General features: G+C 43.1%; 1 protein-coding gene across 3 annotated transcripts in view; it reads left to right on the forward strand.

Annotated features, from left to right (window-relative positions):
- ARMC8 (armadillo repeat containing 8) overlaps positions 1–24,975 on the forward strand; it is a 114,864-nt gene that overhangs the window by 38,378 nt on the left and 51,511 nt on the right. For 2 of the 3 annotated variants that reach the window (XM_073646534.1, XM_073646535.1), the window contains exons 6-11: positions 1,513–1,605; positions 1,717–1,797; positions 2,162–2,237; positions 6,450–6,540; positions 14,391–14,451; positions 16,102–16,302. In XM_073646534.1, the coding sequence (XP_073502635.1) occupies positions 1,513–1,605; positions 1,717–1,797; positions 2,162–2,237; positions 6,450–6,540; positions 14,391–14,451; positions 16,102–16,302 (603 nt within the window). Of the gene's footprint in view, positions 1–1,512; positions 1,606–1,716; positions 1,798–2,161; positions 2,238–6,449; positions 6,541–14,390; positions 14,452–16,101; positions 16,303–21,787; positions 21,938–24,975 lie in introns of all 3 variants that reach the window. The other variant, XM_073646533.1, reaches the window with a different exon arrangement.

Genomic DNA, 24,975 nt, shown 5'->3' on the forward strand with positions numbered 1-24,975 from the left:
ATTGTTAATTTTTTTTTTTATTGTTGCAGGGTTGTTAAATGGTTGCTGAAAAGTAATCACATATAATACAAATTAACATTGACCATCTATTGCCACTGAATTTAGACCATCATGGAAGGCACATTTGGTCTCCTTTTTTTTTATCTTTTGGGGCCCAGTGCCTTTATGATTCTTTGCCCATAATTACAGCAGCACAAACACTGTTCATAAAAATGAATTCTTAGAGAAAAAAGAACCAAAAAGTCTCCTGACAACCATGTACCATGTCCCACCACTGCTGCTATTCCTCCAACTAGGCCATGTTATAAAATGACTTAGTAGAGGAAACAAATACATATTGTTGAAGGGTTTCAAGTAAGTGTCTGCACTAATCACAAGAGAATCCTACTTATTTTATGTAAAATGGTCCATAACATTTACTTGGAAAGCTTTGCTGCCATACTATAAACAGGGTGTTTTTATTTCAATTACACGTGTTTTTTTGTGTTTTTTGGGTTAGATTAGTTTTACGGTTTTTAGAGGGGAAGTCTAATATAGAATTTTTTTTTTTTTAAGGCATGGATGTATTTATAAAATATTTAAAACCGTAGCATACTCTCCTTTTAGCTCCAGAAAGATTGCCTGCTCCATTGGGAAGTCAGAGGACCGCTGTAGGCTGTGATAGGCTGCAGCGGTCAGGTGATTTGAAGAGCGGATCATCAGAGAAACTTCTGATGACGTTGGCTTAAAGTAAAGCCATTCTCAGTGTAAAGGTGTTGTCGGGGACTTTTAGTAGGGTGTCTTTCTCTGGGTAGGAATGTACATAAACGTGAGTATGCTTCTGGTATTCTATGGGCCTAAAAACTAGCAGGCAGAGCAGGTAGTTAGCAACTATCAGTCTCAGAGCAGTCACTGACCGGTCCTACTGGCGATTCTGCTGCTCCATATCAACAGAACAGCTCTTCCTCTTTGCTCTGTTGATGGGGTATGACTGCCAACGTCATGCTGGTTGACAGCTGGCTCCCCGCAGTTAGGCAGCAGGGAACCGGCTGTCAATCAGCTTGACGTCTGTATTCACTCCCTATCAGCAGAAGAGAAGCTGCTGCTCTTGCTGGTGTGACATAACTGGAAGCCGCTGAATCGCCGGCAGGAGCGCTCTGTGACTGCTCCGATGGTGGAGATCAGCATTGGGCGCAGCTACCTACCTATTAGTTCTTAGGCCCGTAGTAAAACAAAATAAATGGTCCTGGATAACACCGTTAATTCATTCAAATAGGGTGGAGCGGCAACAACCAGACTTGTATGAGTGCCATGCCACGTTCCTTTACTGAACAGATCGTTAGCTTTCACACATTGGTAGCCACTTCTAAAACTAGACCATCAGGTAAAAGGTTGTGACAACACCTTTAGCAATAATTGCTGCAGCCATACAAACTACCGCTGGTCATGGCTTTATTGTTCTGCTGTGTAATGCAGTGTGTTTATATTGTGTTACTCACTGGTGCATCTTCATATTGTGTCCTCCTCTCCTAGGACGCTACTGTAATCCCACACCTTATGTTGTTGCTCAGCAGATCTTTGCACTCACAGGAATACATCTGCCAGATCTTCGCTCACTGCTGCAAAGTAATGTTCTCCTTCATTCTTCATTTTTGGCCTTGTCATTGAAAGCTGTACTATGTTGCAATGCGTTGCTCAGGCATTACATTGGCTGAACGCCTCTTTTGTTTGTTACAGGCTCCAGATCATCAGACAATTTTGTTTAATCATGGGGTGGTCCAAAATATTGCACATCTGCTTACATCAGTGTCATATAAAGTAAGTTAGTGGCTTTTAATCACAGAAGTTTCCAGACGTAAAGTACTACTTCTATTAGGTGATGATGGATTGTGTGCAGAAAAATGTTTGTAATGTCTTACTGGACCTGATGCCAATATAAATCTGACCTAGCTCATTGTCCGACACATGAGATTAAACAGAAGACTAAACCATTGTCTCATCCTCAATTCTTTAATTCTAGATTAGAAACTTCAATTAAAACCCAGAAGAATTTATCCAAAAAAAAGGTTTTTAAGTGCATGGAGTGTATAGCCAATAAGGAATAGAATTTTCCTGTTGAAAATAAATCATTTTTCACATTTACCCCTAAATATTCACTTTTAACTAATTTGTTTCCTCCTAGGTCCGCATGCAAGCATTAAAGTGCTTTTCAGTTTTAGCATTTGACAATCCCCAGGTATCGATGACCCTTGTAAATGGTAAGTGATTGTGTCATTGCATACAATCAAGCCTTCATTTACTTAGATTTCCATAGTGTTTTCATTTCTCTAGATATTTATATTTTTGTGTGCATTATTCTATGTGGACGTATTTCTCACAATCATTGAAGTGAAGGGGGCAATAATGCAGTCCCTATCACAGCCACTACTAAAATGTTGGCCATGAAGAAGCCATGTGTCCAAGTGCCCTTTCATACAGCTGATTGACAGGCGGTCAGACCCCCAACAGTCTAATATTCATGGATGTCTATTGTAGTTCATATCAGATGCCCAACTAAGCAAGTGTTCACAGACTTTAAGCTGGCCGCATACTTCTTAGGCATGGTATTTCTTGCACGTGGCTACTAACTAAAAATGATATTGCAGTTAACCCCTTCTCAACCTAGAACGGAATAGTATGTCCTACATCTGGTCACCTTATATAGAGCGGGCTCAGGAGCTGGGCCTGCACTATACCTGGCAGTGTCACACAGCCAGCATCTGTCTGTTATAGCAGTGACCTGAGCTCAGGCTGAATGCTGCTGTTTAACCATTTAATTGCTGCTGTTAATCACTAACAAACTTATTTAAATGACGCATCAGCCCACCATGACGTGATAACAGGGTGCCGATAGGTTGTCACGAATGCCCCCATGACTTCCGTCCTACTCCTCCTGTGAAGCCCAGCAGGGGAACGTCGTTTTCACTGTATACTGCAATACATTAGTATTAAATGATGAAATAATCACATGTTCATGACCCCTAATGGGACTAAAAAAACTAAAGAAGAAAAAAAAAAAAAAAAAAAAGTTAATTAAAAAATATATTTTTAATCACCCCCTCTTTTCCCTAATAAAACTAAAGGAATAAAAAAAATATTTGGTATAACCCCATTCTTAATAGTCCGGTCTATCAAACTATAAAATGAATTAACCCTTATGTAAATGCTATGAAGAGAAAGTAAATCAAAGCTGCAGAATTCAAGTTTTTCAGTCGCCACACCTCCCTAAAAAATGAAATGTAAAGCTATCAAAACATTGTACGTAACCCCAAATTAAAAAAAATTAGCTCCATGTGGGGAAAAAATGTTATTACTGTAATCCTACTGATTGGTAAAATCAAATGAATGGTGTCATTCAAGAATTCAACTTTTCTAGCAAAATACAAACCCTCATACGGCTATGCTTACAGAAATATAAAAAAAAGTTGGAAGAAGAGAAAAAAATTAAAGGGAATCTGTCAGTAGGATCAGCCCTCCTAAGCCGTCTAAATGGACATGGAGGTCATAGGAAGCTGAATAAAATGATGCCTTGATATCTGCGATCCGATGTCTTATGTAAATGCCTCCTTTCATTTAAAATAATCTCTGGAGGCAGATTCTCGGGGAGATCTATGTCTCACCCATAGATCTTAACAGCTCATTTACATGTTAAGAAACGTGGATTTCTCTGGAATAAGACATCGGATCACAGATATGAAGGTATCATTTTATTCAGCTTCCTATGACCTACTTATGAAGGTTGAGCCTACTTACAGATTCACTTTTTAAAGTGCTAAAATGAAAATTTGTTACAGAAAAAAGGGGTTAAAGCATAAAACATAGCCACTTTTTAATCAACAGAAATAGTTACTTAACCCCTTAAGGACAGAGCCAATTTTCACCTTAGTGACTAAGCCAAATTTTACTATTCTGACCACTGTCACTATGAGGTAATTACTCTGGAACGCTTCAACGGATCCCCCTGATTCTGAGATTGTTTTTATTTTCTCGTGACATATTGTACTTCACGATGGTGGTAAAATTTATTCGATATGACTTGTGTTTATTAATGAAAAAATCGTAAATTTAATGAAAACCTGGAAAATGTCACAATTTTCAACTTTTAGTTTCTATGCCCTTAAATCAGAGAGATATGTCACACAAAATAGTTAACAAATAACATTTCCCACATGTCTACTTTATATCAGCAGTTTTTGAAACTTTTGTTTTTTTCTTAGGAAGTTATTAGGGTTAAAAGTTCACCACCGATTTCTCATTTTTCCAACAAAATTTACAAAACCATTTTTTTTTTTTTTTTTATGGACCACATCACATTTGAAGTCACTTTTAGGGGCCTTTATGGCAGAAAATACCCAGAAGTGACACCATTCTAAAAACCGCACCCCTCAAGGTGCTCAAAACCACATTCAAGAAGTTTATTTAACCCTTCATGTGCTTCACAGGAACTGAAGCAATGTAGAAGGAAAAAATGAACATTTTACTTTTTTTCACTAAAATGTTACCTTAGACCCAATTTTTTTTATTTTATAAGGGTAACAAGAGAAAATGGCCCAAAAAAATTGTTGTGTGGGGGAAATGTACTGTTTGGGCACACAGCAGGGCTCGGAAGGGAAGGAGCATTGTTTGACTTTTTGAACGCAAAATTGGCTGGAATCTAGAGCGGACACCATGTTGCGTTTGGTGAGCCGCTGATGTGCCTTAACAGTGGAAAACATCCACAAGTGACCCCATTTTGGAAACTACACCCCTGAAGGATTTTATCCAGGTGTATAGTGAACATTTTGAACCCACAGGTACGATACACAATTTGATAACCTTAGGTTGTCCTATTGAAAAAGTTCATTTTTTTTCACACAAATCTTGCTTTCGTCCAAAAAGGTTTCACTTTTGCAAGAGGTAACACCAAAAAGTGGACCCCACGGTTTGTTACCCACTTTCTTATGAATGTGGTGACACCCCACGTGTAGTCAAAAAGTTCTGTTTGGACAAATAGCAGGACTCTGAGCTGAAGGAGCAAAGCAAATTAGAATTTTGGAACGCAAATTGGCTGAAATAAATTGCGGGCACCATGCCGCATTTTCCGGGCCCCTAAGGTACAGCAGAAACCCCCCACAACTAACCGCATTTTGGAAACTACACCCCTCCCATCGTATTGAATACATCGTCATTAGTGTTGGGCGCAAGTTCTTATTACTTGAGTTTGCATCTGGTGCTCGGGTATGCACCGAATATCGCGGGTCCTCGAGTGACATGTTAGAGTCCCCGCCCCACATTTTTTGCGGCTGTTAGACACCCCCAAAATAAACATTAGGGGTTTTCCAGTGTTTTTTTGGCTGTATAACGGCTGCGAAACATGCGGGGCAGGGACTAGAGAATGTAATTTGAGGACCGGCGATACTTGGTGCATACCCGAGCACACGATGCAAACTCAAGTAATGAGCACTTGCGCTCAACGCTAGTTGTCATATTGTCCTTTGTTTTTTTTGTTATTTTCAAAAGAAAAGCGAAAAAAATCCCAACACAACCCCATCCCTAACTGCAAAGAATGAGAAAAATTATTTATTTATTTTTTTTCTTTTTATATCTTTTTTTATCTAAGGGGATGATAAAGGGGGATTTGATTTACTGTCTACCACAGTGATCAAAAGGAACCAACAGGAAAAATTCCCCATTGTTGCCGGGTACCGGCCTGCAGATCTCTGCGGACGCACTACGCATGCGCCCACCGTTTTTTTTTTCTTTTTTTTTAGGAAGGCGACGCGGAGGGATGGAGCAGGAGGGACCAGGGGATGGCGATGGTACCAAGGAGGCACGGGGAACATAATTTCTGTCTCCTCTGACATGTATATAATGTCAGAAGAGAGAAATGATTTTAACAGTGGGAACAATTATTATTTTTTTTTTTATAGTCGTCATTCACTGAATAACAGCAATCACATGATCGGGGGCCGGAAAATCCGGCCCTGATCATGTTTTCCAGGGTCTCAGCTACCCCAGGTAGCTGAGACCCCGGAGATTTTCCGACTCAGGGGGCTACAGCCTTATTCCTGATTGCCGCTTTACAACGGCAATGAGGGAATAAGGCCCCTTTAATACATGTCGGCGATCGTTATGGGGTTAAAGTGAGCATTATTGCATATCACTGTCATATTGTGTCGTTCTAGAAAACTCGAGCCATCTATGAATTCCATAGCCATCTGAATGGCTGTTGTGTAAAACTACGGCCGCTGTGAGACGAATCCTTGCTCAGCTGTAGCATCTACTGACGCTTGAGCGGGGGAGGGCCAGTACTATCGGTCTTACATTTCAGGAACCATTTGGTCCATTTTTGTAAAAGTGGAAAACGCCTTTAATAACTATGCACAATTGTTTTGATCACTGACAATCGCCCTTGTAATTTGTGTATTTTTTCTTGTTTGTCTTTTTTGTAGTATTGGTCGATGGGGAGCTCTTACCACAGATTTTTGTGAAGATGTTACAGCGGGACAAACCAATTGAGATGCAACTAACAGCCGCAAAATGGTAATAATGGCTGACATGCAGAATTATCTTTTTATCATGCAATGTAAATTAAGAAAATTGAAGACTAATGAGCACTGAAATACATAATCTCAGTCTTATTCAGCTTCTCTTGAGGTCCTTCACACAAACCAACCAGCAGCGCTCATTGACCGCCGATGGGTAAATGTTTACCGATCATTAGTGGTTTAATAGTCTGTTTACACAGGCAGACTGCACTGAATGATGCACATCCAGCGATCTGTAGTAAATCACTCCATGCTCACAGACTGCCATAGTTCTCCACAGCACGAGTCCTGTGTACACAGAACGATGCACCGCCGAGAACTATTATCTTTTGTGCAGCACAAAAGATCATTTTGCTGGATGAATGAGCGTTTAGCTCGTTTATTGAATGAACGCAGCCGGATGGCCCTGCAAGATTATTGTTAAGCAGGCATTTCTAGGGACACTTGGTCCTTAAAGGTCCCCCATGCACATTATACTGTTGGCCGATCTCGCCAATATCTGTGGCTTCAGATGATAGTCTAGTATGTATAGGGGAGCTGGCCGGCCAATGGATCACACATGTCCGATTTTTGGACTGCCATTCACATTGTTGTCCAAAAGATAAGCTGCTGGCCAACAGTTCAGTTGGCGGCTTTCTGATAGAGAACACAGGAGCGCTCGGCGCAGTCGGCTAATCTACCTGTCAGCAAGCAGCCATCTAATGTGTATGGCCGGGTTTAAGCCTGATGTCGCTGACAACATGATCCCGTACAAATCTGCATAGTATGCTCTTGCCAAAAATTACATGTACCAATTTGGTGCATTTTTCCTACTGTTAATGTGCAACAATATACAGTACAGTGCAAATGAAAAAATATATTTTCCGATTTTAAGAGCATGTACAGAACTTTTAGCTCCTGTCACAATTTCTTTTACCTGTCAATTTATTACGGGACAACCTTTGTAAAACTTTACATTTGTGTGTCAAACGGGTATTTACAATATCCAAAGTGATCCCCCATTGTGTAGAATTGGGGATAAATTACTGATTGCTGGGAGTCTGATGACTGGGACCTTCAGGGATCGTGAGAATGTGACTCTGTATCTGGAGGTGTGTATGTTACTCTGTCGCCTCATTCTGGGACACAGGACCATGGGTGTTATGCTGCTGGCCACTAGGAGGCGACACTATGCATAATCTGAAAAAGATTAACCGTGGCTCCTCCTCTTCAGTATACACCCCTGGATGGCGTCAGCCTTCTCCAGTTTTTGCTTAGTGTCGCATGGGAGGCACACCTAAAACTTTTACTCCGTTTTCTCCAGACGGGATTACAGATGAAGAAAAGTGGGTCTCCTGCGAGACTCCCGGCATGGCTCCTTCCTCTGCCCCCTATTACGGGGTGCACAGTTGAAGTCGAGATGGCTATTCCCCATGTCGCTCCTTCCCCAGCCCCTCGGGTCCTGGTTCGAAGTCGAGACCCCCCTCCTTCCCAATTCCTTTGGGTTTCTGGGTTGAGGTTGAGGCGAGGCTAAAGCCCCCTGATGGTGACAGCAGCACCCTCCCTAATCCCCCCCTGGGGGCATTAGGCTGAAACGCCTCAGGTAGGGCCTGTAGAGGCAGAACTCTGCAGCTCCCAGTAGCTAGCACACTGCAGCTGAATCCAGGGACCCCAGCCCTGCTGCGGGCTCCTGTCGGGGCCGGTGGGAGTGCAGGCTAGCATGGCACAACACAGGCACAGGCCTCCCTGCGCCCTGTCTCTGCGGCAGCACCAGCTCTATGGTACCTCAGGGGGACTCTTCTCAGGGCCCCCCTTCCGCTTATACCCCCACCACTATCCTGCCTTTAAATCCGGGGGGGGGTCCGGTTCAGATCTGGCCCCCTCCCGGACTTCCGCACCTACCTGGTGCCCCTTTGGGCATCAGGCATCTAATTTAACCACCTTCTCTCCGCCCCCCGGATGACAAATATGACACTCTACAGTGTCATAGAGGGAGCGGATCCAGGCTGAAAGGGCACGATTTCACACAGCAACTGACGCCCTTTTCAGCTCTCCGCCCCCCCTTCTTCCTTAAACTTCACTCCGGCGGCCATTATCTGCTGCAGGATAAAGAATTAACCCTGCAGCTACCGGTCAGCAGATACAGACCAGGCCTGCCAATCTCCGTGGAGGCACAGGATTGTAGATCTTCGGCGCTGGACCTAGGGGCACACTGGTGGGGTAAGATCACAGCTGGAGTTCCTCCTCTGCTATGAATCCATTATTTCTTATAATCTCCTCTGCATAGAGGGCCCTCTGCACAATGGACTCGAGGTCCAAGAGAACCAGGCAGGACTGCTATTATGCACTCTGTACTGCCTGCAGTAATACTCTCCCCAGTGGCAGCACGTACCTGCACTACCAGGACTGTATCCAGACTACTGTGCCAGAGCCCCAAGAAGCCCCTGCCAATGCTTCGGTTCTAATGCCACACAGGAATGGGTCACTCAGATGTCACAATCTATGGCGCCCCCTTGGAAGAAGCACTTGCGAAACGGCGTCGTCGGGGCAGGTTCCCTACCAGTCATACCAGTCCTTCTCATGTAAGTATATATGCATAGCCCTCATTAACTCATTGCTTACCATAGTGTATCTTATTGTCCCTATATAAAACAGAGATTTCGTTCATGTATGCACTTTGCACTTTACATATTCATTTGGGGGACAATTAGATCCAGCATTTTGAAATAGTCCATAATTTGGGCATAGTAGCAAGAGCTATTCTTCTTCTTTCTGTTTTGGAGATCTCTTTGCTGGCACACCTTTTTTAATTGATGAAGTAAATTATGGGGCTCTGTAATATACTTGTGCTACTTTGGGAACCTCACTCAGGTCTGTGACCGAGTTGTGTTCTTTGTTTATATTTCATGTAATATTCGATGGATGGAACCCGAAGGTCTCTGCTTTTTAATTTTCGTTATTGTTGGTTTTAAGACTTGAAATAAAAATTAATTTTTAGCCATAGTTTTATGCATCTTCCTTAAAAGCTGAGCCGATACAGCTTGAGCTTGTGTGTATAGTATCAGGGACAGACTATGCAGATCTCCGCAGCGATCCTCGACCAGAGAAGGCCTCCACTCCGGTTCACCCAGCAGGAGATGCCTTAGCGATATACAGGATTCGGAAGACATCTATGATTCCGTCTCTGACAAGGAAACTGAAGGGTCCCTGATCCCAATCCCCCCCCCCCCCTAGCAATACAGTGCTAGTTGAGGACGTAATCTCGTCCATCCATCGGGTGCTAGACATTTCTGATCCGCCCCTGGAGACACGCAAATATCTGGAGGCGCGGTACCCCTTCCCACAGGAGGTCACCAAGGAATGGACAGATCCACCCAAAGTGGATCCCCCAGTCTCTAGGCTAGCACCACAGTCACTCCTTTCACTGCCAGATAGCTCAACCCTCAGGGATGCAGCAGACCGGCAGGTGGAACGCAGGGCTCGTTCAATTTTCGAGGCCGCAGGGGCCTCCCTGGTTCCCGCGTTCGTTTCAGTTTGGGCTGTCAAGGCCATCCTGGCTTGGCCCCAAAAATTTTACAAGCTGGCCTCCAAGCATCTCCTCCTGAGCTGTCGGACCGAGCAGTTCAAATTGCAGCTGTAGCAGATTACATGCTTCATGCAGCTCTGGATTCAGCAAGGGGTGCAGCGGGGATAGCATCAAATGCCTCACGATTCGGCGTATCCTCTGGCTGTGGGAATGGAAAGCAAGACGCAGCCTCAAGGAAGTTCCTCACGCACCTCCCGTACCTCAGTGGTCGACTTTTTGGCGAACAGTTGGACATGATGATATCCAATGCCACCGGGGGTATGAGTACCTCTCTCTCCCAACTGAAACCCAAACACACTTACAGAAAGCGTAACCAAACTCGATTCCGATCCTTTCGGACCGGTCCGTCTCGCGTCCAGCACAAAATAGCAACCGCTCCCCACGCAGGGACAACTCGCGGTCGACTCAAAAGTTGGACAAGACCTGGCTGTCAAAAGCAGGCCTGTCAAAGTCCAAAGGAGGAAAATCTCAGATTTCCTCCTCATCATGACTCACGGACTCATTAAGACACCCCACCCGTAGGCGGCCGACTTTTACTCTTTCATCAAGTCTGGCTGCCTATTACAGAAGACAGGTGGGTCAGGGAACTAGTGTCTTCGGGATACAAGATAGAGTTCACTTCCAACCAAACAGACTTTCTTCTGTTCCCCAAAAAGCCGCCAGCCAAGCGGTCTCCTCGCTTCTTCAAGCAGGAGTCATAGTACCGGTCCCCACGGCCGCCGAGGGTTCTACTCCAATTTATTTGTAGTCCCCAAGAAAGGAGGCGGCGTACGACCCATACTGGACCTAAAACAGCTCAACAAATATGTATGGGTACGGCACTTCCGCATGGAGTCCCTTCAGTCCATCATTGCGTCCATGGAGAAGGGAGAATTTCTCGCCTCCATAGACGTACAAGACGCATACCTGCATATACCAATTGCGCCCGCCCACCAGAGATTTCTCAGGTTCGCAATCGACCAGGACCACTTCCAGTTCGTGGCTCTCCCGTTCGGACTCGCCACGGCTCCCAGAGTGTTTACCAAAGTCATGGCAGCCACCATGGTCGTCCTGCACTCCAGAGGCATAGTAGTCGTTCCATACCTGGACGATCTCCTTATCAAGGCTCCCACCTCCAAGGACTGCGAGCTCAGCGTCTCAATCGCAATCGACACTGAGTCGCCTGGGCTGGTTAGTCAACCTACTCAAAGTCATCACCAACCCCGAGTCAGTCTCTGACCTTCCTGGGAATGCTATTCAACACCTTCAGGGGTCTAGTGCTCCTTCCCAAGGACAAGGCACTGCCTCTCTATCTAGGAGTTCGCACCCTCCTCTGCAAACCCCCTCGATCTCTCCGGTTTGCCATGAGAGTCCTTGGCAGGATGGAGGCGGCAATAGAAGCGGTCCTATTTGCCCAACTTCACCTCAGGCCTCTCCAACTAGCCATCCTCAAGTCATGGGACAGGAACCCCTTTACTCTCGACAGGGAGTTCGAGCTGACATAGTCAGCCAGGAGGTCCCTGCACTGGTGGCTCAAGCCAACCTCACTAACAAAGGGGAAATCCTTTCTCACGGGCCAATGGAAGGTTCTGACCACGGACGCGAGCCTGACGGGTTGGGGGGCGGTGCACCTACACCACAGGGCAAGTGGTCTCCAGCGGAAGCAGCCATGCCCATCAACATCTTGGAAATTCGTGCCATCGTCCTGGCATTGAGAGCCTTCCATCACTTACTGGCAGCCTCACATTAGAGTACAGTCGGACAATGCCACGGCTGTGGCATATGTGAATCACCAAGGGGGGACTCGCAGTGCTGAGGCGAGAAGTGACACACACATTCTTCACTGGGCGGAAGACACAGGTTCGGTTCTCTCTGCGGTCCACATTCCGGGTGTGGACAACTGGGAAGCAGACTTCTTCAGCTGGCAAGGAATGGACTCGGGAGAGTGGTCTCCCCAACCTGAAGTTTTTCGACAGATCTGCCTCAATGCCAAGGTCTCCAACTTCAAGGCCAGAACACACGACACGTGGGCTCTAGGAGCGGACGCCCTGGTTCAGGACTGGACCCAGTTCCAGCTCCTGTACATTTTTCCACCTCTCCCCCTGATATCCAGAGTGGTGAGGAAGATCAAGCAAGAGGGAGTTCCAACCATCCTAATCGCACCGGACTGGCCCAGATGTACATGGTACGCCGACATCGTACAGCTCACAGCAGATGTCCCCTGGCGTCTCCCCGACCGCCCGGATCTTCTGTCACAAGGCCCGTTCTACCTCCAGAACTCAGGGGCCCTCAAGTGATGGCGTGGCCATTGAGACCTGGGTTCTAACCCAGTCAGGGTTCTCGCCGGACGTCATTGGAACCATGATCAGGTCACGGAAGCCAACCTCTGCTAAAATTTATTACCGTACCTGGAAAGCCTTCTTTACCTGGTGCGAATCTCGTGGCCAGACCCCATTCCCTTATTCCCTCCCCAGGGTACTTGGGTTTCTCCAATCAGGTCTGGAGGCCAGACTGTCCCTGGCCTCCCTTACGAGCCAGGTGTCAGCTCTCTGTGCTCTTTCAGAGGTGCATTGCTAACAAGCCGCAAGTAAAGACATTTCTTCAGGGGGTTTCCCGATTGGTTCCCCCCTACAGACGACCACTAGAAACGTGGGACCTCAACCTGGTGCTGACAGCATTGCAGGAAATACCCTTTGAACCCCTTAGGGAAGTCCCACTCCGCCTTCTATCCCAAAAAGTGGTTTTCCTGGTGACAATCACCTCGCTACGCAGGGTGTCTGAACTGACAGCACTCTCCTGCAGACAGCCCTTCCTGGCTTTTTACCAGGACAAGGAAGTTCTCCATATGGTCCCATCCTTCCTTCCAAAGGTTGTGTCCAACTTCCACCTCAATGAAGAAATTTCACTGCCATCCCTCTGTCCGCTCCCGGTTCATAGAGTGGAGAAGGCTCTGCATACGCTTGACCTTGTCAGGGCATTGCATATCTGTGTCTAGGACTGCGCCCTTCCGGAAGTCTGATTCTCTTTTCCTTCTTCTGGAAGGCAGCCGCAAGGGTCTGCCAACTTCCAAAGCTACTCTTGCCAGGTGGATCAAATACACCATACAAGAGGCCTACCCCCTCAAAAATTCTCCTCTTCCAGCAGGTATTACGGCACACTCTACACGTGCGGTAGGGGCCTCCTGGGCCATTCGGCACCAGGCTTCGGCACAACAAGTGTGTAAGGCAGCCACCTGGACTAGCCTACACACGTTTACCAAACACTACATGGTTCATACCCAGTCCTCAGAAAACGCGAGCCTGGGTAGACGTGTTCTGCAGGCGGTGGTACCCCAATTGTAGGGGCCTCTCTACACAATATTCGTCCATTGCTTCCCACCCAGGGACTGCTTTGGGACGTCCCATGGTCCTGTGTCCCTCAATGAGGCGACAGAGTAAAGGAGATTTTTGTGTACTCACCGTAAAATCTTTCTCTTAGCCTCTAATTGGGGGACATAGCTCCCACCCTGTTGCCCGTTCCGGGCCATTGTTATGTTGAGTTCTCATGTTTTTTCTTGAGCTCGTACATAGTTGCCTTCTTATAGGCATGGTATGTTATCCATGTTGGGTTCCTCCTATTGCTTTTGCACAAAACTGGAGAAGGCTGACGCCATCCAGGGGTGTGTATACTGCAGAGGAGGAGCCGCGGTTAATCTTTTTCAGATTATGCATAGTGTCGCCTCCTAGTGGATAGCAGCATAACACCCATGGTCCTGTGTCCCCCAATTAGAGGCTAAGAGAAAGATTTTACCGTGAGTACACAAAAATCTCCTTTTTATTGTCCAAGGGACTACTAGAGAATGTGGAGGTTTTTATTTTTTTCAAATTTGTTTCCTGATAAAAAAATATCGACGTAAAAATACTTCTGATAGTTTGACAAAAGAACACCACAGAAAAAAAATGACTTGAAGACTAGTAAGCATTTTAGGACCTAACAGAAAAGCAAAATACAGATGTAGCAAACTCCATCTTTCCAGATAGTTAATTACTCTGTGTAAATAATGCAGCGATTGCAACAAAATTTTTAAACAAAGTAAATGACTGTGTCAGATGGGCAATGTGGTCCTGCTACAATCTCAGCGCAGCGTGCCATGTCGCTTCTTTAGGCTTTTACCGCATCCGTACTATACTGTATTCTTTTAATTACGAATCAGTTAACGTAACTGCAATGTGTTTTTTTGTTTTTTTTGTTTATATGAGCAATTGTAAGTCATGGAGGATATTATAAGGTACATCTTTACATCAAAGACCCTTTTCTTTCAGCTTAACGTATATGTGCAGAGCGGGCTCGATAAGAACAGACGACAACTGCATTGTGTTAAAAGTAAGTTAAGTAATCTGCAGGGTATTTTGGTTGTTGCTTGTCCGATTGATGAGAATACAACTAATTTTTATTTATTTTTTTCTATATTTTTAAAAGGGAAAAACTATTTAACTGCAGGGAAATACAGTTTTAAACATGCACAGCAAACTAACTGCGAAAGCTCAGCTGCAGGGAGAAAAAGTTGTATTACCCCTGCAGCCGCTCGCTGCCAGTCATCGGGCGCTCTCTACACTGCAAGCGTGCTGTAATCACTCTCACTGCTCCTTTACTGACATCTTACTTGGTACCAACCCTCTAGAGCAGGATGTCAGTCAGAGAACAGGGGTCTTGATTACACTGCACTTGCTGTCTAGTGAGCACTGACTGTTCACTGTCCTCAGCAGCACCCCAATTATTCTGAGCGACCATCTGCAGGAAAAATATAAACTCCTTTTCTCCTTACAGCCAAAATACTAATTAGACTGCTGGACATGTTTTAATGATATTTAACTGCAGATTACCATTATGGCTACAGCTAAATGCTGTTTGTTGGGGGAGGTGGGGATTAGAGTATGTGATCGTAAAGTAAATGCACATCCCTGCCTTGCATGTGATCTTTAAATTAGTCACCCAATTTCACTCTATAATTGGTATACATTATTAAATAGATCTCTTGACATATGACTGATATCCTTACTTTAAAAATCCACATCAGAATGGCTGGGGGATGTATTTAGAAAGTTTGAGTCAGACGATTCATAAACTAGGCTGATTGACAGCTTGTCTGTGTCCCTCCTCCTCTGCTGCTGAAATCTCACCTCCTCAGTACAAGCGGAGATCCTTTTCAAATGGGAGAAAAACAGATTACTATTTAACGGATCTGTTTTCCATAGACTTCAGTGTTTTTTAAAAAAAAAAAAAAGTGGTGTGAGGAGGCCGGGGTATGTCTTCAATTTTACTTTTATTGTGTTTAAGGTCTCTCATTGTTGCCATGCTATTAATGTATGTCCCCTGTTTTGGGGTTTAGGCATGAATTTGCCCTCTTCAGTTAAACCTCTCTGGGTAATTAATTAGTATATACATACATATATACTGATTATTTGTAACACACTTATTTGAAATAAGTTGTAAATAGAGGTGATCATATGTATTTGAAAAACATTAGTAATTAAAATTTGGTTGGCAAAATTTATATTTTTCAGAGAAGACCCATTTGTAATATCTATTGTGGACATCCCCCTCCCCCCCTCCTGAGCTTTTTTTTTTTTTTTTTTTTTTTAAATATATTTTTAATTATCAAGTGTAATTCATGTATTTTATTCCATAAAGAAAAATAAAAGCAGACGACAAGACAGTGTTGAAGTCCCTTGTTATACCTTTCTTTTGTGGTTTGTTATTTTGGGACTAAAAAGTTATGTCTGCACAACTTATTTTGTCAACTGATATTGCTTTATCAGTTCTAAGGGATCATTACTGGACATGTGAACTTGGCCATAGTGACACATCCCTGAAATCAGTGTCTCAGCCTTTACCTCTTGCTGCCCTCATATTACATGGCAAAAACCTGCTTACAGATTCCCTTTTAATGTAAACTTTAAGTTTTATAAAATTACTGAAATAGATGGTTTGCTAAAAAAAAAAAAAAAAAAAAATTCTTACAAAATCTTTCAGACTCTTCCCTGTTTGGTACGAATGTGCAGCAAAGAACGCCTTCTGGAGGAGAGGGTGGACGGAGCAGAAACGCTAGCTTATCTCATTGAGCCTGATGTGGAGCTGCAGCGAATCGCAAGCATTACCGACCATCTCATCGCCATGCTGGCTGACTACTTTAAGTACCCAAGCTCAGTTAGTGCCATCACTGATATAAAGAGGGTGTGTATAGTCCTAGTTTTCAGGTGAACTGTCTGCACAATACAGACACATGTATTAATTGTTTACATCAACAGTATTTTGAGGCCTCATGCACAAAACACAACTGCAACCCATGGCAAAAATTATGGAATCACCGGGCTCAGAGGATGTTCATTCAGTTGTTTAATGTTGTTGGAAAAAAGCAGATCACACACATGGCACAAAACTAAAGTCATTTCAAATGGCAACTTTAGGGCTTTAAGAAACACTAAAAGAAATCAAGATTAAAAATGTGGTACTCGGTAAGGGTAATTCGTTTTCAGACCAAGCAGAGGGAAAAATTATTATTTTCCCGACCGCCCACTGTACATAAACGTCGGCGCTGCCTGGGCTCTGTGCAGCGCCGACGTTTATGAACGGTTGGTGGTCCCGCAGCCCTCAGGACCCCCAGGGTCCTGCAATTGTTGCGGTTCAGAGCGACAGCTCTGACAGGGGGCACCATCGGGACCTGATTGGATCAGGTCCCAATGATGTTTAACCCTTTGCTATCTTCTATATGCCGAGATCTATAGTGATCGCGGCATATAGAAGATAGTGAGAGGAGAGGGGGTCGTCCACTTACCTCTCCGACTGCCCCCTGATGTCTTCCAGGACCTGCCGTTGTTATGGAAGCTGGAGGTCACATGACCGCCTCCAGATCTGCCATATATGGTGTCCTGCTGAGCTCAGCCTGCAGCTGAGTCCAGCAGGAGACAGTGTGAAACTGTCAGCAAAGATCTCATGCAATGTAATACATGTCTATTGCATTGCATGAGATCAGTGATTAAAAAAATAAAAATTAATGTCCCATACAGGTACTAAGTAAAAATGTAAAAAAAAAGTCAAAAAAATGTTTTCAAACTGTTAAAAAAAAAATCACAAAATAAATAAAAATAAATAAAATATTAAACCAATAAATCCGTATATTTATGTAAAAACAAAAAAAAGTGCACACATTTGGTATCGCCGCGTCCGAAACAACCCGATCTATAAAACGGTCACACTAATTAACTCCTTCTGTGCACACCTTAATAAAAATAAATAAGAAACAGAGCAAAAAACTATGCTTTTTCATCATATCTCCGAACAAAAAGTGGAAAAAAATACGATCAAAAGGCAAAATGGAAATAAAAATGGTACCGCTGAAAACGTCATCTTGTTCCGCAAAAAAAAAGCCGCCATACAGCTCCATCAGCCGAAAAATAAAAAAGTTATAGCTCTCAGAATAAAGTGATGCAAAAAAATATTTTTTCTATAAAATTGTTTTATTGTGTAAAAGCGCCAAAACATAAAAATATATACAGTAAGTGTAGTATCGCTGTAAACGTACTGACCCGAAGAATAATGCTGCCTTATCACTTTTACCACACGCAGAACGGCATAAAAAAAACCCTCAAAAAACAATTCCTGAATTGTTGGTTTTTGTTAATTTTACCTCCCAAAAAACGGAATAGAAAGCGATCAAAAAATGTCACGTACCCAAAAATGGTACCAATAAAAATGTCAACTCGTCCCGCAAAAAACACATGACTGTCGGCCGAAATATGGAAAAATTATAGCTCTCAAAATATAGCGATGCAAAAACTAGATTTTGCAAAAAAAGGCGTCTTTTTAGTGTGTGACAGCTGTCAGTCATTAAAAACCCGATATAAATCCGGTATCTCTGTAATCGCACCGACCCAAAGAATAAAGTAATCTCATCACTTATACCGCACAAGGAACGGCGTAAAAAATAAATAAAACCAATTCTTCACCTGCTACTGATTTGTTTATTATGTCTCCCAAAGATCGCAGTATGGCTCTGCTCACATTTATCCTGCGCTCTGCGCTGAGCACTTACACCAGAGTTTCCGTGTAAATCTCTGAAATACATGATTCAGAGAGGAACCCATGACTGAAGATTCCCTGTAATGAGGCAGATATAGGCCACTGTGGATGCAGTCTGGCCTGTGATCCCACGGTGTCATTTGTTTTAGGCGTGCATAAAAGTGCGGTTGGCCACAGTTTTGTGCACTTCTGAAGAAAAGGACACCGCTAAACAGAAGCCAGACGGAGTCCAGAGTAACTCTGCTGCCTCATTACAGTGAATGGATCCCGCAGGGGTTTCATCTGAATTTCATCACTTGGAAATTTAGATGGAAACCCCGATGTAAGTGCTCAGCCTCGAGCGCCGGATAAATGTTACGTAAAATGTTCCCAATAAAAGCTTCAACTCGGTCCTCAAAAAAAGCTAGTCCCCACTCAGGTCCATCATCTGTTAAAAATATAAGGGACTTCCAAGTTACTGGTAGCAGAAAGGCTCTGGAAAAGCGAAATGGCCCTTGTCCCCCAAAAGAAATTCAGAAAATTTTGTGCTCCCAAATACAAATGCCTATTCTACAATAATTTGTTCTCCAATTGTCAAATAGCACTCCGTCCCCCCCAGATCTCGCCATATGGCTGAGCGGTACGATACAGCCACATATGGGGTATTGCCACTTTTAGAAGAAATTGTGTGACACATTTCGGCACCATTTTTACCCATTGCCCTGTGTGAAAATGTAAAATCTGAGGGTAAAACATTTTTTGTGGTAAAATGTAATTGTTTTCTTCACTGCCTAATGGCATACATTAAAAAATACTCCCTACTTCCCTAGATGAATTCCTTGAGAGGTGTAGTTTACAAAATGGGGTCACTTGTGGGGGTTTCTGCTGTTTCGGCATGTCAACGACTCTTCAAATGTGACATGGTGTCTGCAACTTATCCCAGCCAACATAGCGCTCTTTTCTCTTCCGAACCCTGCCGTACACCAAAGCAGTGGTTTTCCCCCACATATGAGGTATCGGCGTACTCAGGAGAAATTGCACAACAAATTTCATGGTGCAATTTCTCCTGTTACCCTTATGATAATGCAAAATTAGGGGATGAAAAACATTTTTTGTGGGAAAAATGTGAACATTTTATTTTTACGGCTCAATATTATAAACTTCTGTGAAGCACCTGGGGGTGCAAGGTGCTCACCACACATCTAGATAAGTTCCCTAAGGGGTTTAGTTTCCAAAATGGTGTCACTTGTGGGGGGTTTCCACTGTTTAGGCACATCAGGGGCTCCCCAAATGCAACATGGCGTCTGCTAATTATTCAAACAAATTTTACATTCAAAAGTCTAATGGCGCTCCTTCACTTCCGAACCCTGCAGTGCGTCCAAACAGTGGTTTTCCCTCACATATGGGGTATTGGCGTGCTCATGAGAAATTGCACTACAAATTGTGTATTCCATTTTTTCCTGTTACCCTTGTGAAAATAAAAAAATTGGGTCTAAAGTAACATTTCTGTGAAAATAAGTTAAATGTTCATTGTTTTCTTCCACATTCCAAAAATTCCCGTGAAACACCTGAAGGGTTAATAAACTTCTTGAATGTGGTTTTGAGCACCTTGAGGGGTGCAGTTTTTAGAATGTTGTCACTTTTGGGTATTTTCTGTCATAAAGGCCCCTCAAAGTCACTTCAAATAAGATGTGGTCCCTAAAAAAATGTTTTTGTAAATTTTGTTGGAAAAATGAGAAATTGCTGGTCAACTTTTAACCCTTATAGCTTCCTAACAAAAAAAAATTTTGGTTCCAAAATTGTGCTGATGTAAAGTAGACATGTGGGAAATGTTATTAACTATTTTGTGTGACATGTCTCTCTGATTTAAGGGCATGAAAATTCAAAGTTTGAAAATTGCAAAATTTTCGCCAAATTTCCTATTTTTTTTCGCAAGTAAACGCAAGTGATATCGAAGAAATTTTACCACTATCATGAAGTACAATATGTAACGAAAAAACATTCTCAGAATCAGGGGAATCCGTTGAAGCGTTCCAGAGTAATTACCTCATAAAGTGACAGTGGTCAGATTTTAAAAAATTGGCCTGGATACGAAGGCAAAAACAGGCTCTGGCGCGAAGTGGTTAAAGCCCTAAAGTTGCCATTTGAAATGACATTAGTTTTGTACCATGTCTGTGATCTGCTTTTTTTAAACAACTGAATGAACATCCTCCGTGCCCGGTGATGCCATAATTTTTGCCAGGGGTTGTAGAACAGTCCCTGTCCATATCCCCTATGGAAATCACTGGGAAACTATGTATTACCCTTATTACAATGGTCCCCATGTTATACAACATTTCTTCTGGAATCAGCTGCTCTGGTATAAATGTGCAGCCACCTAAAACATCCCGCATTGGTAACTGCTGATCACCAGGGATTTCATTTGCTAGACTTGAAGCAATCAGCTGATCACCAATGGAGCACCTGTTAGATAAGTGGTGGTCTGCATAAGACCACCCTTATGCCCTTCTGTATATTTGCAACTAATCTTGCTCCAGTGCATCTACTATAAAAATAAACCACCTTTTGCAAACAGTATTGATAAATGTGTGGTTACACAAACTGTCTAACTCTTTGACAGTGTGTGCCAGATTTATCACAGTGGTTCATGCTGTTTGATTAAAACTGGTGTACTTTTTTTTTTAGACTATGAAGTGTAAGTTTGCACCACATGTTTAGTTGACTTATTTTTTGCCAACAATTTTGGCTTAATTTTTGGTGGATAGTGCTGCAAGTTAGGCCAAACTCCTTTCATTGTTAACAATGCCATATTTTCAGCAAGTCCACTCCCTCTTCTCCACTAAGACCCAGAAAGTATCTAAAAACATTATAAATACAATACAAGGAAGAAAGTTAATTTATTTTTTGGTGCAGACTACGAACAGGGTTCCCCCACCCGTTATCTAACTATGGAGACAGTTCTACGGACTACACACAGTTGTTTTTTTTATCAAAACTATTTACAAAGTAAGTGCATTTGTACTATTCATTGGAGCAATACAAGAATTAAAGGGCTTGTCCACTATTCTGACAAGACCTTCTCAATCACCATGTACCCCTCTTATAAAATAATAGCAGCTATTCTCCCCTCTGGTGCGAGCGCCATTCCAACGTTGTCAGTACTGGCTGTCCTGAGGCTCCCCTTCACTTGCCCTCCTTCGGTCTAATTAGACCCCCAGAGCAAGTGAGAGAGCAGCTCTCACTTCAGATGTCTTATTTGTCCGAAGGAGAGGAGAGTGAAGCGGGTGCTGATCAGCTGCCGGGATCCCGTGAGATGCGCTGCAAACAATAACAGACACTAGGAGCAGCAGCAGAGACTAAGCGCTGGACGCCGAGGAGGGGAGAAAAGCACAAGTTTAGGATAGAACATTGTAAGAATCCTTTCTGTAAGGCCATGGGCTGCACAAGCCTACAGGAGTTACCCCTACCTCCAGTATATAAAAGGTGTGAGCTGCAGAGCGGTTCACAGGTAGTGTACAGTTTGCAGAGGTTTTTGCTTATTTGTGCTTGTATGTTTAGACTGCAGTGCATAGAGGGTACTCTTTAGTCCCCTGGGTTTCTGCTCAGTAGTCAGCACAAACCTGTCCTCTTTCCTCCCTCTTCTTTCCCTGGTGTTTTACAGCACCATGAAACAGAGCAATCTGACACTGAGGACGCAGACTCCAGAGGGGCTATAGAGGAATCCCAGTGCACTGCAGCTTTTCTAACCTTCCCACTGTCACAAATGACCCAGCAAACACCACTTGTCTCAGCACCGACTTCAGATGAAAAGGTAAGTATATGTTACTTGTACAGTGTGATAGGTAGGTGCTTGAGTGTATGTGGTATTACTGCAGCGTGAACTATGCAGAAAAAGCATCTAAAGTTAAAATCCATTAAAATATATTATGCTTATCTATGGTTACCAGTCGGTGATGGAAAGGCATTTCTCTATGGCACGCTGTGCACTGCAGGTACCGGGCAATGCCTTATGGTAAATTGTAATCCGACTTTTCCCTTAGTTTATTATATATTGAATAATGAGTGTTTTTATGAAGTCTTCCCCTGCAGCCTGTCTGCTTTAGGGTCACTTTAAAGTAAAACTCTACTTATCAACCACTTTTTGGTATAAATAATGAAACAAGCAATTTAATATAGTAACAATTTAGGCTTCATTCACTGCACATCACGACTTGCATTTCCTTTTGCTTATAGGCTTTAGTAGGCAGGCACGTACAAATAGCTGCCTATATTGGGGTCCCCCACCCCTAAAGTTATTCAAACATGCAGAACACAGTTTCTTGATACAACTGCATATAAAATATGCCATGCATATAGCCATACATCTGCAGAAGTCAGTCCATATGTTGGACATGGGTTTTGTTGATGCACTTGACCAGTTTTGCAGCCAAGTTTTGGTGGCAAAAGAAAGTGTTTCTTCTATTGTGCAAGGCATGTGACACTTTTCCTTCATGCTCAGCCTGGCCATATTTGGGGTCATTAAAGTGAGTTGAGCAGAGCACTTTGGGATTTGTAGTTTGATGACAGATTAAAGTGCTATATTACAAGGAAAGAAGGTAAGTTAATGACATTAAATATTCAACACTTACTCTTTTATTATTTTGCATTAGAGAAAAAATGGAGCTGCTCTTTAAAGAGGATTTTTTAACAAATTTTTCATCATGTTTACATTTATCATACGTTCAGCTGTAATGGACACACACACTATAATAGGCGCTGCTAAACAGAATAAAGCTTGTTTTTTTTTTTGTTTTTTACAAATTTTGCCACTGTTGCAGAAATATTAGCATTCCAATTATTTGATATCTAAACAGTTAATTTTTTTTTTTAAATCCATATGGGCATTACCAGAGAGATTTCCCTGGGGGCGTGTACATCTACAATGACCAATCATAAGCAGGCAGTAACACACTGGGGAAAGAAGAATATGCCCCCACTTGAGCATTGACAAACAGTCTGCAGAGTAATGACATGCAAGAGAAAGCTGGATGTGATTATCTGCTTTCCACTTTCATCTCCAGCAGTCAGTGTGGGGGGAAGGGCAGTGCTGCCGAAGTTGAGTCCCATTACAAACACTTCTAGTAGCTCTCCTCTCAAATTCAAATGAGCTTCATTGACAGGACCAAATACACATTAGCATTGCCAAAGCAAGTGTAGTGCTGCCAACTCTGCTGTACTGCTGCTCCCCCTTCCACCCCAAACTAGCTGCTGGAAATGAAAGCTGTTAATCACACTCACGTCTACTCTTCTCCAGCACATGTAATCACTGCAGTGAAGAGAACAGACTGTGACATTAAGTTTCACACAAAGCCTTGTCTAAGCTATTGTGTTGATGTATTTTTCCCCTTCTGTGTGGTTGCCTGCTTATAATTGGCGGAGCTGGCAGAACCATGAGAAGAAAGATTCTAGAAGTGTTTGTAATGAGACTCGCCTCTGTAGCACTGCCCCTCCAACCACACTGTCTGCCAGAGATGAGAGCTGAAAGCAGTTAGTTAATCACACTCTGCTCTGCTGCACTCCAGCACATCATCACTGTAACATAGTCTTCCTTCACCCTTAAAAACTAAGTCCATCTAGTTCAACCCATAGCCTAACATGTTGATCCACATGAAGGCAAAAAAAAAAACCATGTGGCAAACACTAAGCTCCACATTGGGGGATAAAATTCCTTCCTGACTCCATACTACAATCAGACTAGTTCCCTGGATCAACGCCCTATCTAGGAATCTAGTATATATAACCTGTAATATTATACTTTTCAAGAAAGGCGTCCAGGCCCTTCTTAAATTTTAGTAGTGAATCACTCATTACAACATCCTGCGGCAGAGAGTTCCATAGTCTCACTGCTCTTACAGTAAAGAATCCCCATCTGTGATTATGATTAAACCTTCTTTCCTCCAGACATAGAAGATGCCCCCTTGTCCCCGTCTCAGGCCTCAGAGTAAAAAGATCAGTAGAAAGGTCTTTGTACTTGTACGTAGTAATAAGATCAACCCTAAGCCTTCGTTTTTCCACAGTAAATAACTCCAAGTGTAATAACCTGTCTTGGTGTGGCAGACCCCCCAGTCCTCTAATAACCTTGGTCGCTCTTCTCTGCGCCCGCTCTAGTTCAGCTATGTCTTTCTTATACACCGGAGACCAGAACTGTACACAGTATTCTAAGTGTGGTCGCACTAGTGACTTGTATAGAGGTAAAATTATGTTCTCCTCATGAGCATCTATGCCTCTTTTAATGCATCCCATTATTTTATTTGCCTTTGCAGCAGCTGCCTGACACGGGCCACCAAACGTGAGCTTGTCGTCCACCAATACACCCAGGTCTTTTTCAGTGACAGTTTTGCCCAGTGTTTTACAATTAAGCATATAATTATACATTTTATTTCCTCTGCCCAAGTGCATTACCTTACATTTATCCCTATTAAAGGGGTATTCCCATCTCCAAGATGATAGGAAACAAAGGGTGATTATTAATGGAACACACTCAGACTGGATTTCAGTTAACTGTGGGGTACTACAGGGGTCAGTATTGGGCTCGCTTCTTTTTAACATTTATTAATGACCTTGTAGGGGGCATACAGAGTAATATTTCAATATTTGCAGATGACACTAAACTCTGCAGGGTAATCAATACAGAGGAGGACAATTTTATATTACAGGAGGATCTATGTAAACTAGAAGCTTGGGCTGATAAATGGCAAATGAGCTTTGAAGTGGTATTCCCATCTCCAAAATCCTATCCCAATATGTAGTAGGTGTAATAATAATATTAGCAAATACCTCCAATTAGAAATGTAGTATAGTATTTTTGAT

This window comes from Phyllobates terribilis, unplaced genomic scaffold (assembly GCF_046119375.1).
Source record: "Phyllobates terribilis strain yellow unplaced genomic scaffold, ASM4611937v1 Scaffold_9__5_contigs__length_417890890, whole genome shotgun sequence".
NCBI classification, from domain to species: domain Eukaryota; kingdom Metazoa; phylum Chordata; class Amphibia; order Anura; family Dendrobatidae; genus Phyllobates; species Phyllobates terribilis.